The sequence below is a fragment of the Ruditapes philippinarum genome, unplaced genomic scaffold (assembly GCF_026571515.1).
Source record: "Ruditapes philippinarum isolate M1 unplaced genomic scaffold, ASM2657151v2 ctg5263_1_1_1_1, whole genome shotgun sequence".
NCBI lineage: Eukaryota > Metazoa > Mollusca > Bivalvia > Venerida > Veneridae > Ruditapes > Ruditapes philippinarum.
The window spans coordinates 5,948-31,017 of NW_026859425.1; the positions used below are offsets into that span (position 1 = coordinate 5,948).

The window sequence follows — 25,070 nt, forward strand, 5'->3', positions numbered from 1 at the left end:
TTTTTTTTTTTATACCCTGTATTGCTAAAAGGCGGGCTCAGAAAAAATGTACATCGGGGGGGTTTTTCGTATGTTTGTTTTTTGAAGTCCACATCTGCGAATAGAAAGGGTAAAATTGGGGGTACCGTTCTTTTCACTTTTTTTAAACCCAAACGTTTGTAGTAAAATTTGTTTTTGGTTTTGAATATAAAGTTTTTTAACGGAAAACTTTCAATGTTCCCTTTTAACGAATACGTCCTGCACCCTTTCTTTGAAATGATTTTAAATTTTTATAATAGTAAAAAAAAAGATTTAAATCCTGGGAGTATACTTTTATAAAGGGTCAGATATCACAAATAAATTTAGAGTTATCTTTTCAAGTTTCCCGATTTTTAATATTCATTTGAAGGGTACTCGGGGCTTTCTATTAATTTGTTGGGGTTTTTCCCTCTTGTTTAAAAGGGGGGCCCCCCATTTTAAACTTTGCTATCATGAATAGCATTAATCATTTTAAAAAATTTTTTATCGCGAGTTGTAAAATAAAAGAACTGTATTTTTAGCGTTAATTATTTAATGGAAAAAAATAATGAAAAAGAAAATTTTTTTACAAACTTCTTTAAATTTTTAATGGCAAAAAAAAAGGGTTTTTAAACTAAAGCGCCATTTGCGAATTTTCAAAATCAAAAAAAAAGAAAATTTTAATCTTTTAGCCAAAATTTAAAAATTGTTCCAAACAGAAAACCTGAAAAATTTCGTAAATTTTTTCTAGCTTTTCAAATAAAAAGTTTTAACTATAGAAGATGTAGAAATTTTATCTCTGAAAAAATTTTAATATAAATAACCCTTTTTTGAATGCCTGAATCGCTATTACTCAAATAAAATACTAATGGAAATTTAAAATTTTTAAGCGAAAAAAGGCACCAGCCCCTGCGATAATTAAAATGATTTTCATTGAGCGTCCGACATACTTATCGGTCTATCACGTTTTTTAACCCAAAATTTTTAAATTTCCCGGTCATTTCCAAAAAGTTGGTCTTAGGGTTACATCTCCTTTATAAAAAAAGGGAAAAAGGGTACCAAATAATTATAAGAATACATTTTAGCAATTTTTTGGAAAATTATTTAAAAAGGTTTTTAAAAAAGGGGGTTAAAAAATTGGGGGTAACAATTACAGTCTGACGCACAATTCGGTTTTCGTTCAGGTGTAAGCACCGTTGATGCAATTTTTGTTTTGCACTCTTTAGTGGAACGAATACTATCCAAAATTTACGTCTTTATTGTTGTTTTATTGACATTAAAAAAGCCTTCGATTCAATCTATCGTAATGCTCTTTGGTATAAACTTTTTAATCTCGGACTAGATGGTAAATTGATCAGGATTTTTAGAGATATGTACTCTTCGGTGTCTTCCTGTGTTAAGCACTGTAATACTTTGTCAGACTTTTTTTGATATTTCTATTGGTCTAAGACAGGGCCAAAATAATTCACCGATTTTTTGTTTGCTTTATTTCTGGAAGATCTGGAACAATACTTAAGGAATGATGATAGTAATAACGATAAGGGTTCACTTTTTATGATATATGTATGATTATTTTACTTTTTGCCGACGATATGGTCATATTTGGAAGTCAATTGAAGAATTGCAATCGAATCTAAATAATTTAAAGCTTTATTGTGATAAATGGGGCCTAGAGGTCAACACAGATTATAAACTAAAACAATGGTTTTTAGGAAGAGGGGAAGCATCAGAGAAAATGAAAAATGGTCATACGACAATACTTTTTAGAGACTGTTGATAACTTCAACTATTTGGGTGTAGTCTTTAATTATACGGGGTCTTTTCAACTTCATAATCAGTATGCTATAGGAAAAAGCTTATGAAAGCCCAAATGTTTTACTTCGTAATATTAACAAATTATGATGTGACCCCTTCCGTTTCACTCCAACTCTTTGATGCGTTTGTTTCCTCAACACTAAATTATTCTTGTGCAATATGGGGTTTTACAAAATCTAAGGATATAGAAAGGATTCACTTGAAATTCTGCAAGTCATTGTTAGGCGTAAAACACAGTACATGCTACTGCAGCAGTTTTTTTCGGAGTTAGGCCGATATCCTCTTTATGTTCAAAGATATGTTCAATAATAAGTTCTAGGTTACATATTTCTTCATTTCAATATTAATATCTTTAAAGTCTGCTTTTTATTCATCAATAAGTCTTTCATGATAATGGATATAACTCCTGGCAGCTAAGTTTCATTCTATTTTAAATGAATATGGATTCACAGATGTATGGCTCAACCATTGCAATACAGCCCAAAAGAGTTTGTTGAAATATTCAAACGTAGACTAGTGATTGTTTTATACAAAAAGGTAAATGCAGACATTCAATTAGTCCACTTTTGGTTCTAATTTGTATGTACATTTTGATTTGACAATTTGAACCTGATTTTATCTTGATAATTTATTCATTAAATCCTTACAGACAAAATTTATCTTCGTATTAGATTATTCTTCTCATAATTAAAGATAGAGGAGAGAGGTATGGTCCTATAGAAAAACCACGTTTTTAAAAAATTATTTTGTAATTTTAAAAAATTGAGGGAATTTTTAATTTTTTTTATTTTTTTATACTGCTTCTAGGGATCATTTAACCTATTTTTACAGGCCGAGTATTTTAAATTTTTTTCGCTTTTTAATCAAAAAAAAAAATCCGAATTTAAATTGACTTTCTAAATAAACATCTTTGCTACTAAGCGTCGAAAGACTTTTTATTACTATTTAAAAACTATTTTACCCGTAGCGCTGATTTTTGCCATTAAAAGCACATTGTTTTTATTATTTTAACTTTTATTCATCAATTAAATTATGGATTTTTTCATTTTTTTGTAAGAGTAAAGCCAACTTTTTTTGTTTAAATATGGGGTTTAAAAACATCTCCCTATTACTTTTGTTTAAAAATGTTTTTTTTCAAATGTCGCCATGACTTTGATTTTGTATTTCGTGTTTTTATGTGACTATGTACAAAAATTTCGTCATAAAATTTTAACATATATTTGAGTGCCTTTTCAGTACTATCAAGGTTTAATCTTATAAAAAGCAAAGAATTAGAGAATGCAATGGTATAACTTTAATAATTTTTATTTCTATCAATTTTGAGCACACCAAGTATTGATTGGGGTATCTTTTATTACTAAATTTTAAAAATATGTAATATTTTAAATTTTTTTTATTTTTTTTTTGTTATGTTTTTTTTATTTTTCAAACAAATTTTTTTAAAAAAGTAAAACATGTTTGATCATGACCCAAAATTTGAATTTTTTATTTAAAATATAGCAAAAAATTAATTTTGATAAATTTTTTTATTTTTCTTTTTTAAAAGCTCATAATAAATTTTTTTAAAAGTCACCTTTTAAAAACTGGAAAGGGCCTGCACTTTGATTCTTTTTAGGTTGTTAATATTTATTCTTTTTCCTTAAATTTTATCAAAATTTTTTTACCGGGTTTTTTACCTTTTTGTCATTTATTTGGAAGTTTTTTTAGCTTCTAATTCCCCCTCTTTTTTTTTTATAATATATTGAATATTTTTATAATTTTAACAAAATTTGAAGTGTTTTAATATCATATTAAATATCTAAACACCTCATAAATGTGAGCATCCTGTTCTCTTTTTTTTCATTTTACTAAAATCTACAAAAACCTTCTACAACTGATCACTTCATTTCCCCATAATTTTTAAAATATTTCATTTTAAGCTAACCCAAAAACCCTCTAAAAATTTCCCAAATGCACCTGTCCCTCTTTTTAAACTGGATAAAAATTTTTAGTAAGGGGAAATTTTTAAAAAAACCGATGAATAGCAAACACTACATGGCACAGACAAGCCGACTGATCTTGTTCTGCATTGCTTAAATGGGTAAAATATGTTGTCTGACAGCAGGATAAGGGTGAATGTGATATTAAAGTGTTGAATGCTACATCTCAGGAAACATCAGGGGCCTCCGTGGCCGAGTGGTTAAGGTCGCTGACTTGTGATCACAGGTCCCTCACCACTGTAGGTTCGATCCTCACTCGGGTTCAATCTTTTCATGTGAGGGAAGCCATCCAGCTGGCTTACGGTAAGGTCGGTAGTTCTACCCAGGTGCCGCTCGTGCCAGAATAATGGCCGAAGGGGCACCTGGGGTCTTCCTCCACCAATAGCAGCTTGGAAAAAAATCGACGAAAAAAATTTGGCGGGACGCTCTAGGATGGCCCAACTTTAGTGTACGGTCGCCCATATGGGCTTTCCTGTGGCGACCTTAAATAAACGCATTTTAAAAAAAAACTCGGGAAACAAATGAACAAATGAATTAACTGTGATTTTTTTTTTATAGCACATTAATGGTCATGCCTTACAACTCTGACTATTCACAACCCACACACTTCACTTATTTTTCTAAATATGATTGTAACATAAAATCCTATATTGCTTGATCAAGGTGTGTAAGGAAGAAAATGTGGTTTTTCTAATGAAACTTAATTTTAAAGTTTAGAATCAATGTTGCATGTGATGAAATCTCAATGATTCTCTGCTGCAGAGGACTGTCAGTAATTAAGTTATGGTATTGATATTTATTGAAGCAAAACTGAAATCAATATCAAAATATCTCTTCCATAATTGTTGTTCTTTTACCACAGAATTGATCTTGGTTGAACAAACTTAAAATGCGAAGGATTTAATTAACGATATTGTCACCGTAGTGCAGTAATAAGTTAACTTTTATTAAATTATATTAGGAGTTAACCTGTTACTGCAATTAGGTGATGTTATAAAGACAGCAGTGTCTTTTAAGTGATCTGAAATAATAAGTTTTATAAAAACCATCAATGTACTGGTAATTATAATGCACATAAAGGAGAAAATGTTTCTGCATTTAGGTATTTGTATAATGTTTAGGAGAATTCATTATTATTAACTCATTATTACTAAATTAGTCTTGTTGTTTGAGAAAGGTTAACTGTAACAATGTTTTTCATAATTTCATGATGCAAAATCTTCAAAAAAGACAAATTTCAAAATGATGCTCCCTGAAAAAATTGTTGAATCTTTCTACTTAATGTTCCATAGTTCAGTCCCTCTTTCATACCTTTATCTTCCATATTTGGTTACGGACTTTGGGGTCTCTATGATTATGGTTACAAGTTTTAAAAATAGATTTTTACATCTTTTGCTCATAAAGCCTTCATTTACAGACTGACATCTTCATATTTAGTAGGTACATACTTAACTTTGGGTGGTCATCTAACTTTTAGATAATTTAGGGGTCACTTTGGTCAAGGTCAGTAGTGCTTGAAATAGACATTTTAACTGACATTTGTTGACAGTTGTCAGCCATAACCATCTTACTTAGGGTGGAGGTAGAGGTCACTTAGATAAAGGTCAAGGCCATTAGTGCTTAGATAAGATTTTTACACCTTTGCATGCAGGTTTGAGGAGCATCCATTGCCTATGCAACATGCCAATATTTGAGCTGCAGCAGAACATACTTTAATCATATAAAGCAAAATACAGGCTTTTTGATCTTGTATACGATAACCTTTCAGAAAATACAAATACAATCATGTACCAAGAAATATAAAGAATAATATTATATACTTTACTTGTTACAATATAGGTAAGAATATTTTATTAAAATCATGTTTTAATTTGAAATGTACAGTAGGAGAAAAATTTCTTAAACATGTATTTTTCATTCTAAATCGAAATAATTGGCATTATAGAATGTTAATCAAGCATGACAAAATTGATTTTTCACACAATTTCTTAAGAACAATGAATACTTAATTTCTTTGCCAATTCCTCTTGAAAGTTGTTAAGAATTTTTCATCACTAACAAGCTTTGGCCAGAATTCAAATTGTCTACCTTAATTTGGCCAGTTTTATAAGACAGTTTATATATCATCAATATTTTCTTTTGAAGAACAATTAAAACAAAATTTATCTTTTCTGAGTGGGAATCAACATTAATAACAATTCTTGAATAGTTGAAATAGACATATAATGATAATCAAATTATTGAGATTTCGTCTTCAGATCTTTCCAGTAACGTTATTATAATGATTTAAGTTTTAGGAAAAATTTGATTATTTTTTTTTCTCCTATGTTTCTTTTTGGACTCTGAGGAAATGAACTTGTTGGAAAGTGTTATTCATTAAAGCACTAGACTAGCTAATGTAAGGGTGTAATGATCTGTGATAGTTGATCAATATGAGACAGAACATGCTTTGGAGGTTAAATTACTCAACAATCAATAATGATAGAATCATCTCTCACACCAAAACTTGTTCTTTCTGTGTCTCCTTGATGCCTTAGTGAAACAAAGCGGAAAAATAACACTGACATGGATAGTGTTTTGCTTGTCTAGGTTTCGGTAATCTAGTGGAAAATGACAGCCTAAACTTCTTAATTAGTAAGTTTTCTTGTGTCTACCTGAGTGTGATACTGTAAAAGTAGGGATAACCAATTATAGTGTGTTAAGAACATAATGGGTTTTGCTATTTTTTTTTGCTATAAAAGTTTTTTTTTATAAAGTTATTTTAAACTAATTTTTTCCTTATAGTAGTGTGATATTTCTAAATGGAAACGTGATTTGTCTATTTAATTGTCGTTGTGGAGACTTTAGACAAGTTTTAAGGGATTTTTTATATACATGTATAATGATTTTGTTATTTGTAATCTTAACAATTGTAAAGCAGGCACTTCTATCAAGTAACATGTGACAATAAGTGTATATTCTGTAAAAATGAATACTGCCCTGTTTAAAAAATTTTTTTTTAGATGGTAAGAATTGAATTAGATAATTTGAATAGCACTATAAAAGAAACCACTGTTTACAACTGTTACTGATTTTGTTATAAAAGTATAAGGCTCATGGTACCCTAATTGGTGCTAACAACACTACAGTAAAGACTGTTTACAGTGACCTTCGATGGGAGAAAAGAAAAAAGGTCATTATAGACAGGGAGTCACTGTGGACAGTCTCTACATAATTCGGATATATGAACATATCATACCAATATTTTGTTGAAAAGCAGGATAGTACCATACTAAGGGTTTAATTATATTTTTATTGATATTAAACATATCAAATATCATTTATAAGAAAAACAAGAGAGTATTAAATTGCATGTATAATTGGTTAAGATTATTAAACTACATCATTATAACATTAGTATTTAAAAGTTACATATTCATTAAAATGTAATTTATATTGATAAATCTGTTTGTAAAAAAAAATGTTTATTTCAATTTTACTAATGAGATGTTACTGTAGAGACATTTAATTTTGTATAATCAGCCTGTTTACTTTACGGAGTTCAATGTATTCTTAAATCATTAGATACAAATCTCCACATAATTTCTGCAGATAAGTGCTCCGAAAAGAATTAACAATCAAGGTTTCAAACATAACCACACCTTTAAGACGTTTGGCATTGTTTATCTTTACTCGCCAAAACACCGCAGCAATTATGTATATGTAGGTGTCTTTAATCATTTTATCGGCGAAAATTGATTGAATCTGTCGCCATTTTGTGTTATTGTCAACAAACAGCCACAGTGTATTAGCGTGTCGCCGATTGGTCAATGCAAACTGCCGTAGATACAACATGTACAACGCGCGTTCTGATTCGTCAATCGCTTGAATACGTAATGAGAAAGATATACATAGTGAACTCTTGCCTTGCGGCGTGTTTTGAAGTTTGTTGATGTTGACACGCGTTCTTAATTAGCGGATTAACGGTAATTGGTTGTAATTGAGAGATAAACAAATTATTAACAGACCTAGCGGCGTAAATAAGTATGACGGGAAATTGTAAAAATCTGGCGACTTCAAAATCTCTTTGAAGCAAAGTCGCTGATCCGAAGGCGACTTCTTCGCCAAAGTCGTCACCTAGTTCAAGCCTTGCTCCCTTTGCAAAAGTCGCTTTGCACGGCTCATATACCGTAACGGGTAACTAAATCATGGTCGTTGTACGGACTAGACAGGGAGTCGCTACATACAGACCATTTATATAGTAAATACTGTTCGGCGCACCTAACTATGGTCACTAAAGACAGAACGTCGCTATATACAGGGGGTCGCTAAGACAGTCTTTACTGTATGTTAGTCAAACAAACTACAGAACTTACCAACATTTTCATTATAATTAGAGTTTTGATTAGAATAACCTAATTAAACATTTTGTTATGACCATGTAGTTGATATCTGATACCTTTGAAAAATTTTGTCAAGGGGTTCATACGGAGCTGTGTCAGGAATGTTTGTTTTTTTTAAGTTATGCAGAAGAAAAACATTTAGTGGTATTCAACTTTCAAGCTCCAGTTGCTTTGATCAAACTCAATTACAAAGGAATTTGTCTCCAAGATAACAGTTCCTCAATCATCTAGCATCCTGGTGTCTCGAAAATGTGTACACTTTAATTGTTGTTGTACTCCAAAACAAATGTTAGAAAAATGTCTGCTGGTTTTAAGTGAGTACTTGATTATTTTATGGATTTAATTTTCTTAAGGAATTAATTCCAAAATGGATCTGTTTGATTTTCATTAGTAAACTGACAAGCTGTTGTTAATTAGAAATAATTATACTTCCTGTGCTAAAAGGATAGAGAAAATACAAATATGTAGTGTATGTATAAGTGAATGAGGAATGAAAAAAAAGGTTTATAAATGATGCAATTATGTTAATGGATTTATAATATATGTAGATGTGTAAGAGTAAGTCGCTTTGTGACACAATATTTTTTGTGATATATTAACTTCAGTTTTTTTTGTGTATTTTATTATTACGAAAAACATCTCTTGTACTAGCTTTAATACATGTATAGTTTGTTAAAATCTCAGAATGTAATAATATTATTGACCACAGGAACATGAGTGGCATTTGTAGATATATATCTGGAGCATCTTGTGGTTAAGTCATTGGCTTCAATCAACTTGCCCCTCACCGCTGTAGGTTCGAATCCTGACAGGGACTTCAGATTTTTTTATGTGTGGAAGCTATCCAGCTAGCTTATGAAGCATTGGTGGTTCTAGCCTGTGCCTGTTGTGCCTGAAATGCATGGAAGGGCACCTGATGTCTTCCTCCACCAGTAAAGCTGGAAAATCGCCATTTGACATACACTGTATTGGTGCGACAAAAAACTCCTTAAAACATTTGCATGGGGGCGTCAATTGCCTGAGTGGTTAAGGTCATATATTTCTAAGGAACTTTGAATTTGAGGAAGCTTAATTCAGCTAGCATACAGAATGGTAATCCTTCCACTCAGCTGCCCGGCTTGTGAGTTTAAAGGTATGTAGGCTGACTCGGTTTTCATTTTGTGTATATTGCTATGGTGCATTGGCCATTGTAGGCTAACTAACATTCTTTAAGAGTCAATTGTAAGTAATTGTAATGAGTAAACTTACCTGAAAGGTTAGCTAAAGGACTCTGACCATAAACCCAGTGTTAAAAGTGCATGAAAATCTTCATAAACAAAGTTGTTTGTATTCTTCTTGCGTGTATATAATATTATTATCTCAGTTGAGGAAGGGTTTTGGCTTGTTTTCAAGGTATTTAGTTTTTCTCTTAAAATTGGCAGTTACTTCTGTCAGACATAATTGACAACTACTTTCGCTGATCAAGCTCAAATTTGAAATGTGATAAAAACTAATTTCTTTGTTTTACTTTTTCTAGACAAATTGTGATTGACTTGAAAAATATTCAAGTATAATTATCTTGTCTATGAAATTTACAGCATGTTTAACATGAAAATTGTGTTGAAATATTGTCTCACTGTTATAATGATGTAGAAGCTTCTAACTCGTATTTGTAGTGCTTAGTGCTTCCGGTGCATTTATCAATCTGTCCTTGAAATTCTTTCTCTTCTCTTTCCTTCACACTTGCTGATATTTTTCATGGCATTTGGTAATGTTTTGGTTCTTTTCATGGACTATTGGGTTTGGTTTCAGGTTAAATTTGTTAAGGTCAAGGTAGGTTGATTTGGTCAAGGTCAAGGTAGGTTGATTTGGTCAAGGTCAAGGTAGGTTGATTTGGTCAAGGTCAAGGTAGGTTGATTTGGTCAAGGTAGATTGATTTGGTCAAGGAAGGTTAACTTGGTCAAAGGTCATTAAGGTTGATAATAGATTAAGAATGGAAGTTGTACTAGTTTTATAGCTTATAAATTGAAATTAATTTTTTTGTCATAGGAACAAGATATTCTTTATTATGATTCAATAAATGTACATGTTGTTATTTTCAGTTGATATTTTCGGCCGAGTACACTAAAGCAATGGATCAGAATTATCACAAGGATCATTTGGCCTGCAAGAACTGTGACAAGAAGCTGATTGCTTGTCGTTATATCCTGAAGGAAGAGCATCCACACTGTATACCTTGCTACCAGGAACTTTTCGCACACAATTGTGAAGAATGCAAGAAACCGATTGGCCCAGATTACAAGGTATGAAAATCAATGTATAGAACAATATAAGAGGTTATTAGATCAAAAAATAATCTGTCATTTCCCTGTTTTGTTTATAATACAAATTAAGCAAACAGGTAGCGGAGATAGCTTATGTCATTATAGTTTTCTTCATGTTGTCTAGTGTATGAACACTGTATTTCCTTGTATTCCCTTTTGACCCATGTTTAACATCAGGCACACTGTGTGTGTTTTGTACACTCAAATTTAGACTTTCAGTTTGTGGAATACGAAGATTTAACTTTGGAAAAGTTTTGGAGCTGTAAATTTAAAACCACATATTAATATTTCAAATCATTTGTAGAATTCTGGACTTAATTGGTGTAGCTTTGCACTCCAGTGATTATTATTGATAATGGAAAGCTGCATGGTAATCTGCAAAAGGTTACAGGAGGAGAATGTTTTATGTCCCAGAGAGGTCATATCACCAAAGTACTGATTGATCAGCCTGTAAACTTATGACATTGTTCCAATCTTGTTCCACCACATAAAACATGGAATAAAACAAGAGACATTATCTGATACTGATTTCCAACAATGCTTTCACTTTTCTGATAAAGGTTCAAAGAAATACGTGCACATCTGAACATAACATTCAAATGTTTTTGTAGTCATCAATTGTCTGAGATGTTTTTTTACTTTCTCTTGTGAGATTTGCTGACTGATTACAAGATTGACAACTGCAAAGCAGTCTGTTAGTTCTTGTTTATAGGCCAACTGCTGGGACATAGAGTGAACATTTGCTGGAAAGCTCTAGATAAATCTGCATGATTATCTGTTGGTGGTTGCTTACCAGTGGCTTCTGGTTTCCCTGAATATGCAAGCTTGATGCTGAGATAACTTTTACAGGGATTATTCAAAAATCTTTTGTCATTTTGTTAAAGATTTTACACTTGTATTATTATCACTAGCTAGAATGTACAGTAGATGCAGAATGTACAGTAGATAAATGAGTCTACGAGACTTCCTGTTTTTACAAGAAAGGTGCAAGTTGAAATAAGGAAGTAGCTGGTGCTGAATGTACATGTAATGGCAAGACATACTCACAGTACTTATTGAATAGTATAATCTTGGAAGACATGGTACAGTGATGCCGTTATGGAGTATGTTTACGATGATGGTGAATGCTCAAATAAATGTCCAGTGACAGTTACATGTTTAATTCATGCTGCCAAATAAATGTCAACAAAACATATTTCTTCCATGAAAACATTTCTATATTCCTTAGGAATAAAATCAAGTCAAAGAACTTAAAAGACCTTTAGATTTGGTCATCATTTATATTCATTGGACAGTATGTCTGCAACTGTCTTATTGGGCATATAAAGCAGGTATTATTTTTAGCTAGAAATCTGTCAAGCAATTAACGAGCAATAATGACCACTTTGCCTTAGATATTAGATGTTATAGTCATAGAAACTTGAGATTGTAATTATAGAATTTTAGATCATCATTATAAATTACTGTGGTGGTGTTGATAGTTTTCACTCCAGATGCTGGCAGTAAGCCACATTGAATTTACTAGAGCATAGTTCAGCCATCACATCATGATTACTGCTTTAATGTCCAAGTTTTGTACATAATTTATATAAGCCTGATTGTGAAGTTAGCTTGTAGGATAAACCTGTAAGTACACAGTAATATGAGATAACATGGTCATGATCCTAGCAGGGCTCAAACCCAGGACCCCTAGGTTAATGAGTGGCAGACACCTTTATTAATAGGTCACTGCTCCGTGGATTGTATAATTATACCCTGAGGAAATATTTTAATTTATAAACTCATATTATTGATATAATATAATGATTGAGCAGTCAATATTCCTGCCAGATAATATTTACCAGACTGGTACCCTAGTGGTTTATCTGTTAATTAATAACTACCAGACTGATAAACAGTTAGGAAAGTACTCATCATATGTAACGAAACTCTCTCTCATTAAACATAATGATTATCCTGCAAGTTCTGGGAGAAGAAACAACAATGTTATTCATAGACTGTTGTTCTCCCAAATAACACCAGACACGTTGTTAGACTGGTACAGAAATAAAAGTTTCATGAAATAATGCCTTGTCATATGATAATGATTCCATGGTCAGACTTCCACTTTAAATATATGGTTATGGTAATCTGGTTATATTTAACCATGGCTTTTCAAATAATTTAGCAGTAAAACATTTATTATGTACATGATGCTACTCTTACTGTAACTTCTTCTCTATTTTCTGGGATGGATAGACAATAATTTAGCTACAAGGTTAATGTTTTAGTATTTTGCTTGCTCTTATTTGAATGCTGAAATATTAAGCTTATAAGTAAAGAAATAGTCAGATAAGGTTCTAAGTAAGCAGAAATCACAAAGCTGAAAATTGTATGAAAAAAGGTGAAACAGTATAAGGCATGGAATTGTAATTAAAAAACAAATTAACTTTCTAGAATCCATGGAATTAGAATCAGTGCTTAAATATAAAAAGCTTATGAATGTGGTTTACGTGTCAGACTTGAGTAATCTAAGGATTGCTGGCCACATGGGTTCAAACCCTGTCAGGGGCAAGCCGTTGTTTTCATGGGCAAGAAACTACACTCATTGCTTAATACTGGCTGATTCCAGGAATGGATTCGAGAGTGTTTCAATAAGCTTATATTGCTTTCAACACAATCATACTAAGATAAAATAGTATGAACTTAAAAGCAAAATACACAAATTGAAAAAAAGAGATAGTTTTCAAGCTTTTTTTTTAAAGCAGTTATTTTCGGAACAATTAATTGCAGAGATAGTTTTCAAGCTTTTTTTTTAAAGCAGTTATTTTCGGAACAATTAATTGCACATAATTATGTATATTTAATTTCGAAGTCGGCTGCACATTATCAACAATGAAACTTAAATGAACAAAGATAGGCTCAAACTGATGTAAGATTTCTATAACATTCTTTTAATTAAATCATGGATACCGATAGTCCAGTAATATTTATAATTGTAAAGTTATGTAAACCCTATAATACCTATACCTAACTGTTAGATAATTAATCACCAAAGAAGCAAATAAAATTCAAATAAAAATGTTCTTGTTACAAAATAATATATTAAAAAAAAAATCACAAAAAAACTAATATAAGTTGCTAAGTGTATCAGTAGAAACTAGAGGGAGCCACTGTGATGATTCAGATAGTTGGAAGATAAAGCTTTATATCACTTAAGATCCCTGCAGACTTTACTGCTTCTAGAGTGAGGCATTAACATAATGTTGCAAAAACATGCAAAATGTAAAATTTCACAGGAATTCGTTTGAGAAGGATGAACAATATAAAAATGATTGATTTACATCACCACAGGTATGAAGTTGGCAACTACAGAATTTGCAGTTGGCAACACAAGGGGAATCTTAAAATTTTCGAAACATTAATTTTGTATTCAGTGCTTTTTACTACACTAATATGCTGCATTTTGGTAATTTGGCATTTAATAGCCATGAAATATTTCTGACAAGTATAATGTCTTTGAATGCCTGATTTACTCTCAGTATTGTTGTGTTGCCTAGTATAACAGAAACATTATGCACGAGATTCTCATTCAGTCTGTAAAATGGTGTAAACTCAGCAAATGTTATTGTATTTCCATTCCCATAGAAATAGATTATAGTACAATTTTATTAAAATGATCATCTAACACTCAATCTGTGATGAATAGAATGTATAACAACAATTAAGACCCATGGGTATTGGTCTGTTTTAGTATGCCACAAGCAAAGCCAAGGTTACAGGCTGCCAAACATTTCACATTTTGAACAGATAGATCACTTTGTTACTATTTCTGTAACCTGTCAGATGCACAAAGCTATAAAAAACGATGACCAATTTTGGTGTTGACTTGAAAACTTTGCTGAGGAAACATTTCAAACTAGCTTAGTCAGGAAGAATAGTTCATTTTCAAATGTCTGCCAAAACATTCAAACATGTGTTTTATAGGTAACTACCTTGGATGTGATCCTAATTTATTTCACAATTCCCGACTTTATCAAGATTTCCAAGAATTTACAATATTCTTCCTCATTCTTGCTCTGTTGGTGATTACATAGTAACATGTTTGCTATGACTTACATAACATAATAAATACTAAAAGCTTTTGTTCAAAGTTTTAATAATTTATATTGTTTAAAGTTGTAATGACTTTCAAAAATGTCCTTATGATTTCATGAAGATGCAGAAAAGTTACAGCCTATGGATGCTACTAAAGGGATGGACTTTACAAATTAGTTTTACTAAAATAATAATTTATGACAATAGTAAAATAAATTTATTTTTGATTTGATTATTATTTTTTTAAACTTATATGAACCTGCATAATGCTTCCTTGAGCAGAGCAGAAATGATGGAGAAGATAGTTCATGGTGACCTACCGTAAGTAGGGCTTGAACCCATTGTTTCCATTTTGTGGACCAGACACCTAAACCACTGAGGCCTCCTCTTCCCTTGAATATTTATTTTTCAAACCCTGCAGTACAGGTGTAAAAGACTTTTCCTGCAATGAGTTTGTAGTACTCAGTTTTTTTAATTGAATGGGTTTCAATATAGAATTACAAGATTTTAATAGCAAAGGAGCAGAGTCTTGGGTCATGTAAGCAGAGATATACAGAGACTGGATTGGTCTTTATTGGCAGTAATACATGTAGTTAATTAAATGTGTTGCCACACATGTTCAGAGAGTGCAATGAACCTTTTTGTTTGTTTGTTTGTTTCATTTTACGCCTTTTTCAAACAGTATTTCAGTCATATAGGCGGGTAGTTTCCTAACCATCATTCCTGGAGAGTTACACCAGTACTAGACTACCAAGTTCCTCTGCGCTAAACTACCAAAGCATCTCCCGGGGATTGAACCCATGCCAGAGAGGTAACTGGATTAGAAGTCATCGACTCTAACCCCTCGACCACGGAGGCGGTTTGCAATGAAGCAATTATGTTGATGATGAAGCATTTGTCAGCTATTGATTATTTATAAATTAATTTTGATTAAAATCTAGCATATTCAAAACAAAATGGGGAAAGGTCTCGTGTTACATCATTTTAATAGATTTTTTTTTGCTATGATTTACATAAGATTGATTTTATAAAGTATCCAACAAGAAACACCATCAAACTTGTTTTTCAAGTAGATTTTGATATATAAGATCTCTCTAGGTATAAAATATCTCAAAATGTCAATCATCTAATATCCCACAGGAATTATAAGTGATTGATATAGGTTGAGATTATTTTTCAGGGTTTATGACAGTTCACTCTTTATTTTCTTTGGATGAGGTGAGAAAAATATTAGAATAAAAAACCAGCATTTCATGATAAGTCACTGTTACAGAGTTCATTATCTGATCTTGTGATTTGAACAGTTGTTTAGCGACCTGTTAATGCTGTATGTGTGATAACAGCTGTACTGGCACAGTCAATAAGAGAGATATCATCTTTACCAGTGTGTAATAAGTGAGATAATGACTACCCCAATAGGTGTGAGATAAGGGAGATAGTTGTTATTGGTGCTAATATCCTGATCCAGTCTATTTAGATCCATAAAGTGAGCCAATCTTGCCTAGCTTCATTGCATATATCAAGTGTAGTTAATCTTTATTCTAGCTGTTAAATATGGGTCATGGTTTTGGACTGACCAATGACACAGTGCCTTGTTACATTAAGGACTAATATTGAGCAACGTTTGGTCAGATGGCACAAATGCATGGGTACGGATTTTCAGGCATTTGCCTGAAGTTCGCCCGTTCTCTGATACCCCTGAAAGCACTCTTTTTTTATATTACCATAAAAGTAATGGTAAATGTAGTTTTCAGGGTTTCTGACATTTTGACTTTGCACCCATTAGCCAAATGTGAAGAATGGTCCCGGGTGTATATTTATACATTGTATGTTTTGGCATGACTCAGTAACTGTTGTTTTCACTTCTAGTTTAATGTGTTTTTGTTTATGATTAAGTAAGGTAATCAGGCAGTCATGTAAACTGTTCAGTCAACATTCTATTTTCACAGATCGAATTATCTACTTTATATTCATCTTCTCTATATTGTATGATAAGGTTTTTTTGTCAGTTATTGTTGGTGTGTATCAAGATAAAACTACATTTAGATTGATGTTTTATCTTGTTAACATATGTTTGTACTTCCCAGAACTTGCTGTATATAGCTATATGTCATTGTTGTTTCAGGTATATACAAAAACACACTTTTTCTATCTATTTTGTTATAATGGATTCAATGAAGATTATAAGCTTAACAATTTGCTCACTGACTCTTAATTATCAACATTTATGTTAATAGTTAATAATGATGTATTTATAATAATAGCCAGTTATTTATAATATTACAGTCAAGTTCTTAATATAATTATAGTCAATTATTTATGATATTATAGTCAAGTACTTATAATGATAGTCAGTTATCTTTAATAATGAGTCGAGTTATAATATCATAAATTATAACTTTACTATAAATAACAAAGGAATATTCAAGTTTCACAAGTTTTTCGTATAAAAGTCAAGTACTTATAATGATAGTCAATTATTATTTATAATAATAGTAAAATTATAATTTATAATATTAAATTAAGTATTTATTATAATACTCAAGAATTTTGTAATAATAGTGTAGTGTTTGCAGTGGTCAAAAACTAACAATACTGCTGCTTAGTGATGACATATTGTGGTAAAAAACACAAAAGAAAGATGTCTTTCTTAAAAATGAAAAGTAAAAATTCCATTGCAGTGAAGCACAAGACTGCTTGAATTTGAACTATACAGAGCAATTATCTGATATAATTACCTGGTAACATGAAATAATGTAGTTTCACATGCTATCTTATCTCAAAGCCATGTACAAACATGGTCTTTAAACATTTTCTTGGTTGTCATTTTTAGCTTGACTATTCGATAAGAATAAGTAGAGCTATTGCAGTCACCCGAGCGTCGGTGTCGGCGTAACCACTTATGTTAAAGTTTTTGTAATAGTTCAAATATTTTCAAAGTCCATTGACTTATGGCTTTGAAACTTTGCACACTTGTTCACCATCATGACCCCAATCTGTAGACAGGAGTAGGTAACTCTATCAAGCATTTTGACAGAATTATGCCTCTTTTTCGACTTAGAATTTACGTTAAAGTTTTTGTAATAGTTAAAATATTTTCAAAGTCCATTGACATATGGCTTTGAAACTTTGCACACTTGTTCACCATCATGACCCCAACCTGTACACAGGAGGAGGTAACTCTATCAAGCATTTTGACAGAATTATGCCCCTTTTTTGACTTAGAATTTACGTTAAAGTTTTTGTAATAGTTCAAATATTTTCCAAGTCCATTGACATATGGCTTTGAAACTTTGCACACTTGTTCACCATCATGACCCCAATCTGTAGACAGGAGGAGTAACTCTATCAAGCATTTTGACAGAATTATGCCCCTTTTTCGACTTAGAATTTACGTTAAAGTTTTTGTAATAGTTCAAATATTTTCCAAGTCCATTGACATATGGCTTTGAAACTTTGCACACTTGTTCACCATCCTGATCCCAACCTGTAGACAGGAGGAGGTAACTCTATCAAGCATTTTGACAGAATTATGCCCCTTTTTCGACTTAGAATTTACGTTAAAGTTTTTGTAATAGTTAAAATATTTTCAAAGTCCATTGACATATGGCTTTGAAACTTTGCACACTTGTTCACCATCATTACCCCAACCTGTAAACAGGAGGAGGTAACTGTATCAAGCATTTTTTTACTATCAAGCACTTAGAATAGTCGAGCGTTGCTGTCCTACCGGCAGCTCTTGTTCTTTGATAAAGTGCTGATTAAAACAGACATGCATTAATATGTCAAGAAAATTACTTTCCAAGAACAAAGTAGGCTTTATGTCTGAAATGCTGTGTGGCAGCTGTAAAATGCTCCCCTTGTACTTCACTGAAGCACTATTATTATATTTTGTTGGTATATCAGGATCACTAATTCCAATACATCCAGTATTTAGGTTTGAATAATGCTTAAGCCCAGTGCTAGGGGGCTTGAGAGATTTTCCCATGACCACAAACATTTCCCATGTCTTTTCTTATTGAGACTTTAGTTGCAGTAGAGCTAGGATTTAATAACCCGATGTTGATTTTCTGTAATCTGTCTTGATTTGCACATAGAAATATGACAAACATGTTGTAAGATGAAAACAAAACCATTACTAACAGTAACACATTACAGTAATTATTATCATTATATAACATGCAATTATACTTTCTCTGTTACACAAGATGATGTAACAAGACTGTAAACAAGAAACATATTATAGGCATAACTTCAAGAACATAAAAAATACCCACATTGTATAAAACCTTGGCTACAATGTTAGAACTGATTTGAGGTTTGGGCAAACAGTTTGTAATTGTAACCTGGCTTAAAATATGCCATTGAAGACATTAAATTATAATAAACTACACTAGCTTCAGAGAAAAAGGATTGTAAAGGCAAATATTAAGTAAACGTACTATACTTCCTGATGAGGATAACTGACAATTGTGATTGGGCATATAGCTAAAAGAGGATCTATAAAACAAAAATTGGGAAAAGGGATATTAAGTATACAAAATATACTATAATCTAATGAGGAACTGACATGTGATTTGGCAAAAGGAAGCTATATATATATATAGCTAAAATACTGGAACAAATAGAAAAAAGCTAATACAATTCTGTGTCAATGAGAATGATTGATAAAAGAAATTGAAAATTGGTGAGGCTAACTGCATTCTGTAGATTATATTCATTATATTCAGCATTCCTCAATGTGGCAGAGATATCCGTGTGCAGCATGTAACACTCGTGCAGCTGCAGCACGAGATATCTTCTGACAGCTGTTAACATTAACATGCCAAATATTTTGTATTTAGAGAGAATTCTTACATAAACCTTTGCTAAATATTTTCTAATGTTGTAGGTCTGCTATCAAAAAGTCATGCTTTATCTTTGAGGTTGGCTTCCTTGTGTATAAAGTTGAAATAACTCATGAGTGAGTCATAGCTTACCCCATGATATCTTTTGTAATAACTGATTCCCCACCCTCCTGCAGAAACTTTGTTTCCAGATTTTTGTAATTAAAATGTAATTGCTCGGCTATTAGTTTTGGAGTTATTCATCATTGAAGTGCAGGAGCTTTGAATTGAATGAATTTAAAAATTAAGCTCTGGAGTTTTAATTGTCATTTAAACCAAACTAAAGAATAAGGTAGTAGAAATTATTAATTTCTGTCATAGCAAATAAAGTTTTAAAAAGAAATATAAAGCCCACCCTGTTTGATACATGTTTTACATGATTCAAAAAAATCAAAAAATCAGTCAAATAGATAAAATATAATTTCCCTTTAAAGATTTAAACATTGAAAAAAGTAAAAACATAATGTTTTTAAAAAATTTTTACATTTTAAATTGTTTGAAACAGCTGTTATTAACCCCTCCTGTTTTTTTTAAAAGCCCCTCCATTTTTAATAAAAGGAAAATACAGATATGTTTGGGCAAAAGCCAAAACCAAAATTTTACACATTTTTTATACCCCCTTGTCTATCCATATCATTCTATTGTTGTCTAAGTGCCCCAAACAAAACAAAATCCATTTTCCCTTTAAAAAAAGCCCAAAGCATACGCACCCATGTATAGTCTAGCAATTCCAGGATAGTGCCAGACTAACCTACACAACCTACCTCTTAAAATGAACAGTTTTCAAATAGGTAAATCTGTAGAACATATACATGTATATAAAGTTAACTTTTTCCTCAATATCTATGAGTATGGAACTGTTGAATATATTGGAACTGTTCATTGTTTGTATTAGAATAAAACCACGCAGGTAACATATATGTAATCTGGCTTGGATGGTGGTATAGTCTTATCATAATCACCAATAATATTCTCAGAATTTATGGAAAGTACTTCAGATAAGTATTTTTTTAAATATCAGGAATGATTTCTTGAAATTCTGTGTAGAAAATTCCATATTATCTGGTATTGATTTTCTCACCTGTTTGCTGCATTAACAACTGATAAGCCCACATGGCTGCTTGTATTGTACAAGTTAAAATAATTTAATACAATAGTTTATAGATTTATACTTTGAGAGGATTGTTTTTCAAGTAGAATGATTCTAAAGATTTTTTTTTCTTCAAGTGGAATGATTTCTGTGAAAAAGGTGTTTGTTGCACCATTTGATGATTTTCCTGTGTGCTGGCTGCATTTCTGTAATTTTTGATGATACTTTATTCTATGGGATGCTTAATTTAATGATTTTTGGAAAATCCTAAATAAAATTTGAAGCAGGGAAATTCTGTTCAAAAATTTAACATGTTGTTTTTAGTTACTCTAGCTTGTTAGGTATAATAACTTTTAATGGTGCTATCAGCTGGTAAACACTTAATTCAATGATCAAAGAGTCAAAGACATATTACAATGTATACCACCTTAGATTTAATGTTATGTGGAAAAGTTGGTACATAATGGAAGGTACAAGAAGTATTTACTAGTACAGAATCCTAGAACATTGGTTAACGACATTAAAGTGGGAATATAAGTCTTTGCTATATTCATCAAGTCTGACCAAGCTCTATACTGTTGGTAGCTAAATTTGTATAGTTCCATGAATTATCAAAGTGCTGCAGCACTGAATGCGACGGACATGCAACCGGAGAGACATTAAGGCTTCTTTTAAACAAAACACAAAATATATAACAGAGAAAATTTGTTCCATACAAGTTCGAGATTTGTAGAGCAATATATTTTGTGTCCCAAACTGATATAATTCAGATTTTCTTCTTTCAAGCACTTAAATACAGAATGAAATTCATGCCTAAAAACTCTGGTCAAACTTGTAAATCAGTGTCCTTATCGATTTATTCTAAGAAATGATATGTAAATAGAAAAAAAACTGTCAACGAAATATTTCTAAAATAAATCCAGGCAAATAAACTTCAAACATAATACATTATACATTTGAAATGCTATTTAGAATTGCTTCGTGTTATATCATAGTGGGCATATAGACAATAAAATATAAGTCATTTGTATTTTTATTTCTCTTGGATAATGTCTCATTAAAAAAATGGTTAAAATCATCAGCAATTAATAGTGTATTGTTTAGATTTTTTTTATTTACAAGGTAAAGATGTAGGGGCCAGAGCACATCCTTTTTATTTTAATTTAACTGTCACTTAAGCACTACAGTGTTTAGTTGTCCTTTTCAATTTCACACTAAATTCCATTTTCAACTTGTTTGCTTCTTAAAATTGTATAGAATTTCTAAAAGTATTGCATGTTATCCGCTGGTTTATTAATGTATAATGTGTACTCCCTAATCGCCTGTCCAAAAATCAGAACAGGTGAAGCAGAATCTATTTTTAGAATAGCGAAGGTTAATTCATATCATGACCTAGAAAAATATGTAAACAAACCACAAGAATCGGAAGTAGAACTGATATTATAACTTCCTTACTACGAAAGACTACATGGCGGTAAAGTGTTGAAAAAAAACTCTCTTCTTACATGAATTTTCAAAAATAGATATTTATAGTAACTATTGTACTGAATCTAATTAATATATTAATAACTGCTGAGTATTCAGCTAAACCCGCGGTATGAGTCACGAAAAAAGTTCTTCTTTTATTAATGCGCGAGTTATCCTAGAGTCACGAAAAACTTTTGAATTGTTAATAATAATGTTTTGTATATGTAGAAATATTTATTTCCTACTAATAATGTCTTGGAACTCAGAGGTTACACCTTTATTGTAGTTTAATTTGCTGTCCTACTTTTTCGACAGCGGTAAATCGTTTCAGCAGTAATTTGAATATTGCGCAATAATACTACGGGACTACAACGTTTTTATCAAGAATATACGTTCATATTTTAACTTGGATAACTTAATTTGAAATTGAAAAGGCTGAATATGGAAGACATTAAGATATCCAGACAAAGTTTGGGAGTTTTGAAGGATCAAATTCATGTACTATTTCTTGGGCTGTTAATCGGTTTAGGACACATTGCGCGAGTGTAGCCAACGAAATCCCATGTGTAGATGACTTAGCTCTGAACGCGCCTGAGGGCGGGTCCGTCGCAAAAATGGACACAAATACATTACCAGGGATTCAGCTACAGCCTAAGTAGCTTGCTAGTATTTGACTGAAAAAGAGTTCCATGGTGAAATACAATTGTTAACATTTAAAAAAACTATTATGATCATATGTTAGATGATATTAATTTGTTTGAGCATATAATGTCAGATTTGTTAAAATGATCTGTATGATGAACTTCATTAAACTATTTTCTCTCCTGTGTTCTGATTTATTGTTGTAAATATTTGATGTTATAATGATCAGATGAGCAAATGTGTTAAGCTATAAAAAAGGATGGTTAGGTACAGTAGAATAAGTTCTATCCTATATTCTGTTTATTGCAGAAAACATTTGATGTGAAGATGAATTTATTACTTGGAGAGTGTAAGATGAAACAAGCTTCTTATAACATTGATCCTAAATCATCGCTATTCCATCAATATATTTGGAGCAGCTCCAGAGTTTATAATGATTATAGTGTATTTCATCTCCCATTTCCCAACTTGAGATACAAAAATGCTACTATATATAGACATATCAGACTATTAATGGTATGATTCAGCGAGTAATCGATATGAACTTTTTATGTAATTAATGAAATTTGCTATTCTCTGTCATGTTTCACTCTGATAAAGTTTTCATTTTTTTCAGAGACATACTATAAAACATGACTGTTTTGTCATGTAAAATACCCAGAACATTACTACTAGTTTTTTAATGCAGTCTACAATAGTCTAAGATATATTTGACACTATGTATTAGCTAAAAGGAGCGTCAATAATCCATTTTTGTTACCATATTGTAAATTATGCCATGTCTGAAATGTATTTTAGTGTTGAATGGTTCTTTCCTTTTATATTTGTGTTGCCATAAGATTGGATTTATTTCCTCTCCTGGAAATACTCACAAAGTTGGTTTAACATATTACTTTTCTAGTTTACCTTTATGTATATTTAGTTCTTGTAGATACTTATGAAAGAAGTAATAGCACAAAATGAAAAGCAACATTTAAAGAACCTAGTCCCTGTAAAATTAAAAGGCTTCATTTAGTAAATGCTTTATTCTTCTCATTCCAGCTGTAAGCGCTTAGCCAACTTTATAATCATTTCAACAATCTGCTTCCAGCTCCAGTGGAAACACAGTTTGTATAAAATGGGGAAAATCTTTGACACCTTTATTGAAAACAAATTTAATTAAGTGAACATTTCACTTTGTTTTATTGAGTTCTGTTCATCAGGCAACATCTCCCATGTCCTCCTTTAGCAGGAACTGAAGCTGTGTTTAGTTTTGAAAGTATAATACTATGCATTTTAAGTTTTGATAATTGTATATTTGCAGGATTTGTCATACAAGGATCACCATTGGCACGAGTTCTGCTTCAAATGTGTTGAGTGTCAGAAGACATTAGTTGATCAACCATTTGCTCCGAAGAATGACAAGATTTTCTGTGCTGATTGTCATGACAACAACTTTGCTGCAAGATGTGATGGCTGCACACAACCATTTAAAGGAGGTATAGTGACTGATGAACATACATATATAGCATTAATATTAAGATGTTTTTATTTCTCATATAATGTTATACTACTTTGGGATTGGAACTTCAAAGATTCTGGCTTATAACTTTAACCAATTGAGTAATTGTGTAACGAAATGATAAATAGACAAAACCATGCACTACAATAGTTATACATCATACATGTATAATAGATGTGGGTTTTTTTACCAAGCTAATTTTCAGGTACAAACAAACTTTTACTGTAATAGCTTCACAGAGCAATACCGTTCACAATTGATTATTCAACCTGTTGGGCTAGTGCTAATTTTCGAAACTGTAACTGTTAAAGTTTGTAACCCCTGGATTAGCTGGTAAAACCCAAACTATTTTTAATTTCGGAGATGGATTGGCCTATACGATACAAATATAGAAATAGTACCATCATAAATGATTCAAGTCTATGTAAAATCATAATATCATGTGAATAATTGTGTAGTTTTCTTAGAATAATTTATCTATTTACTAAGTATTTATGCAAATTTTGCTGGACCTCACTCTTTGTATTCAGCTGGGTTACCTAATTAGCTTCATTAAGAAGGTATATAGCTGCAAATCCTCTATTATATTTAAAGCCTCCCTCAGGTATTATAGCAGCAAGTCTTCTATAATCATTAAAGTCTCCCTCAGGTATTATAGCAGCAAGTCTTCTATAATCATTAAAGTCTCCCTCAGGTATTATAGCAGCAAGTCTTCTATAATCATTAAAGTCTCCCTCAGGTATTATAGCAGCAAGTCTTCTATAATCATTAAAGTCTCCCTCAGGTATTATAGCAGCAAGTCTTCTATAATCATTAAAGTCTCCCTCAGGTATTATAGCAGCAAGTCTTCTATAATCATTAAAGTCTCCCTCAGGTATTATAGCAGCAAGTCTTCTATAATCATTAAAGTCTCCCTCAGGTATATACATAG

General features: G+C 31.6%; 1 protein-coding gene across 1 annotated transcript in view; it reads left to right on the forward strand.

Moving 5' to 3' along the window:
- The first annotated feature begins 10,254 nt into the window (after positions 1-10,254).
- The window catches only part of LOC132756479 (four and a half LIM domains protein 2-like), a 28,889-nt gene continuing 14,073 nt past the window's right edge, over positions 10,255-25,070 (forward strand). The window contains exons 1-2 of the mRNA XM_060747558.1: positions 10,255-10,455; positions 23,942-24,116. Of these exons, the coding sequence (XP_060603541.1) occupies positions 10,285-10,455; positions 23,942-24,116 (346 nt within the window). The 5' untranslated portion in view covers positions 10,255-10,284. The remainder of the gene's footprint in view (positions 10,456-23,941; positions 24,117-25,070) is intronic.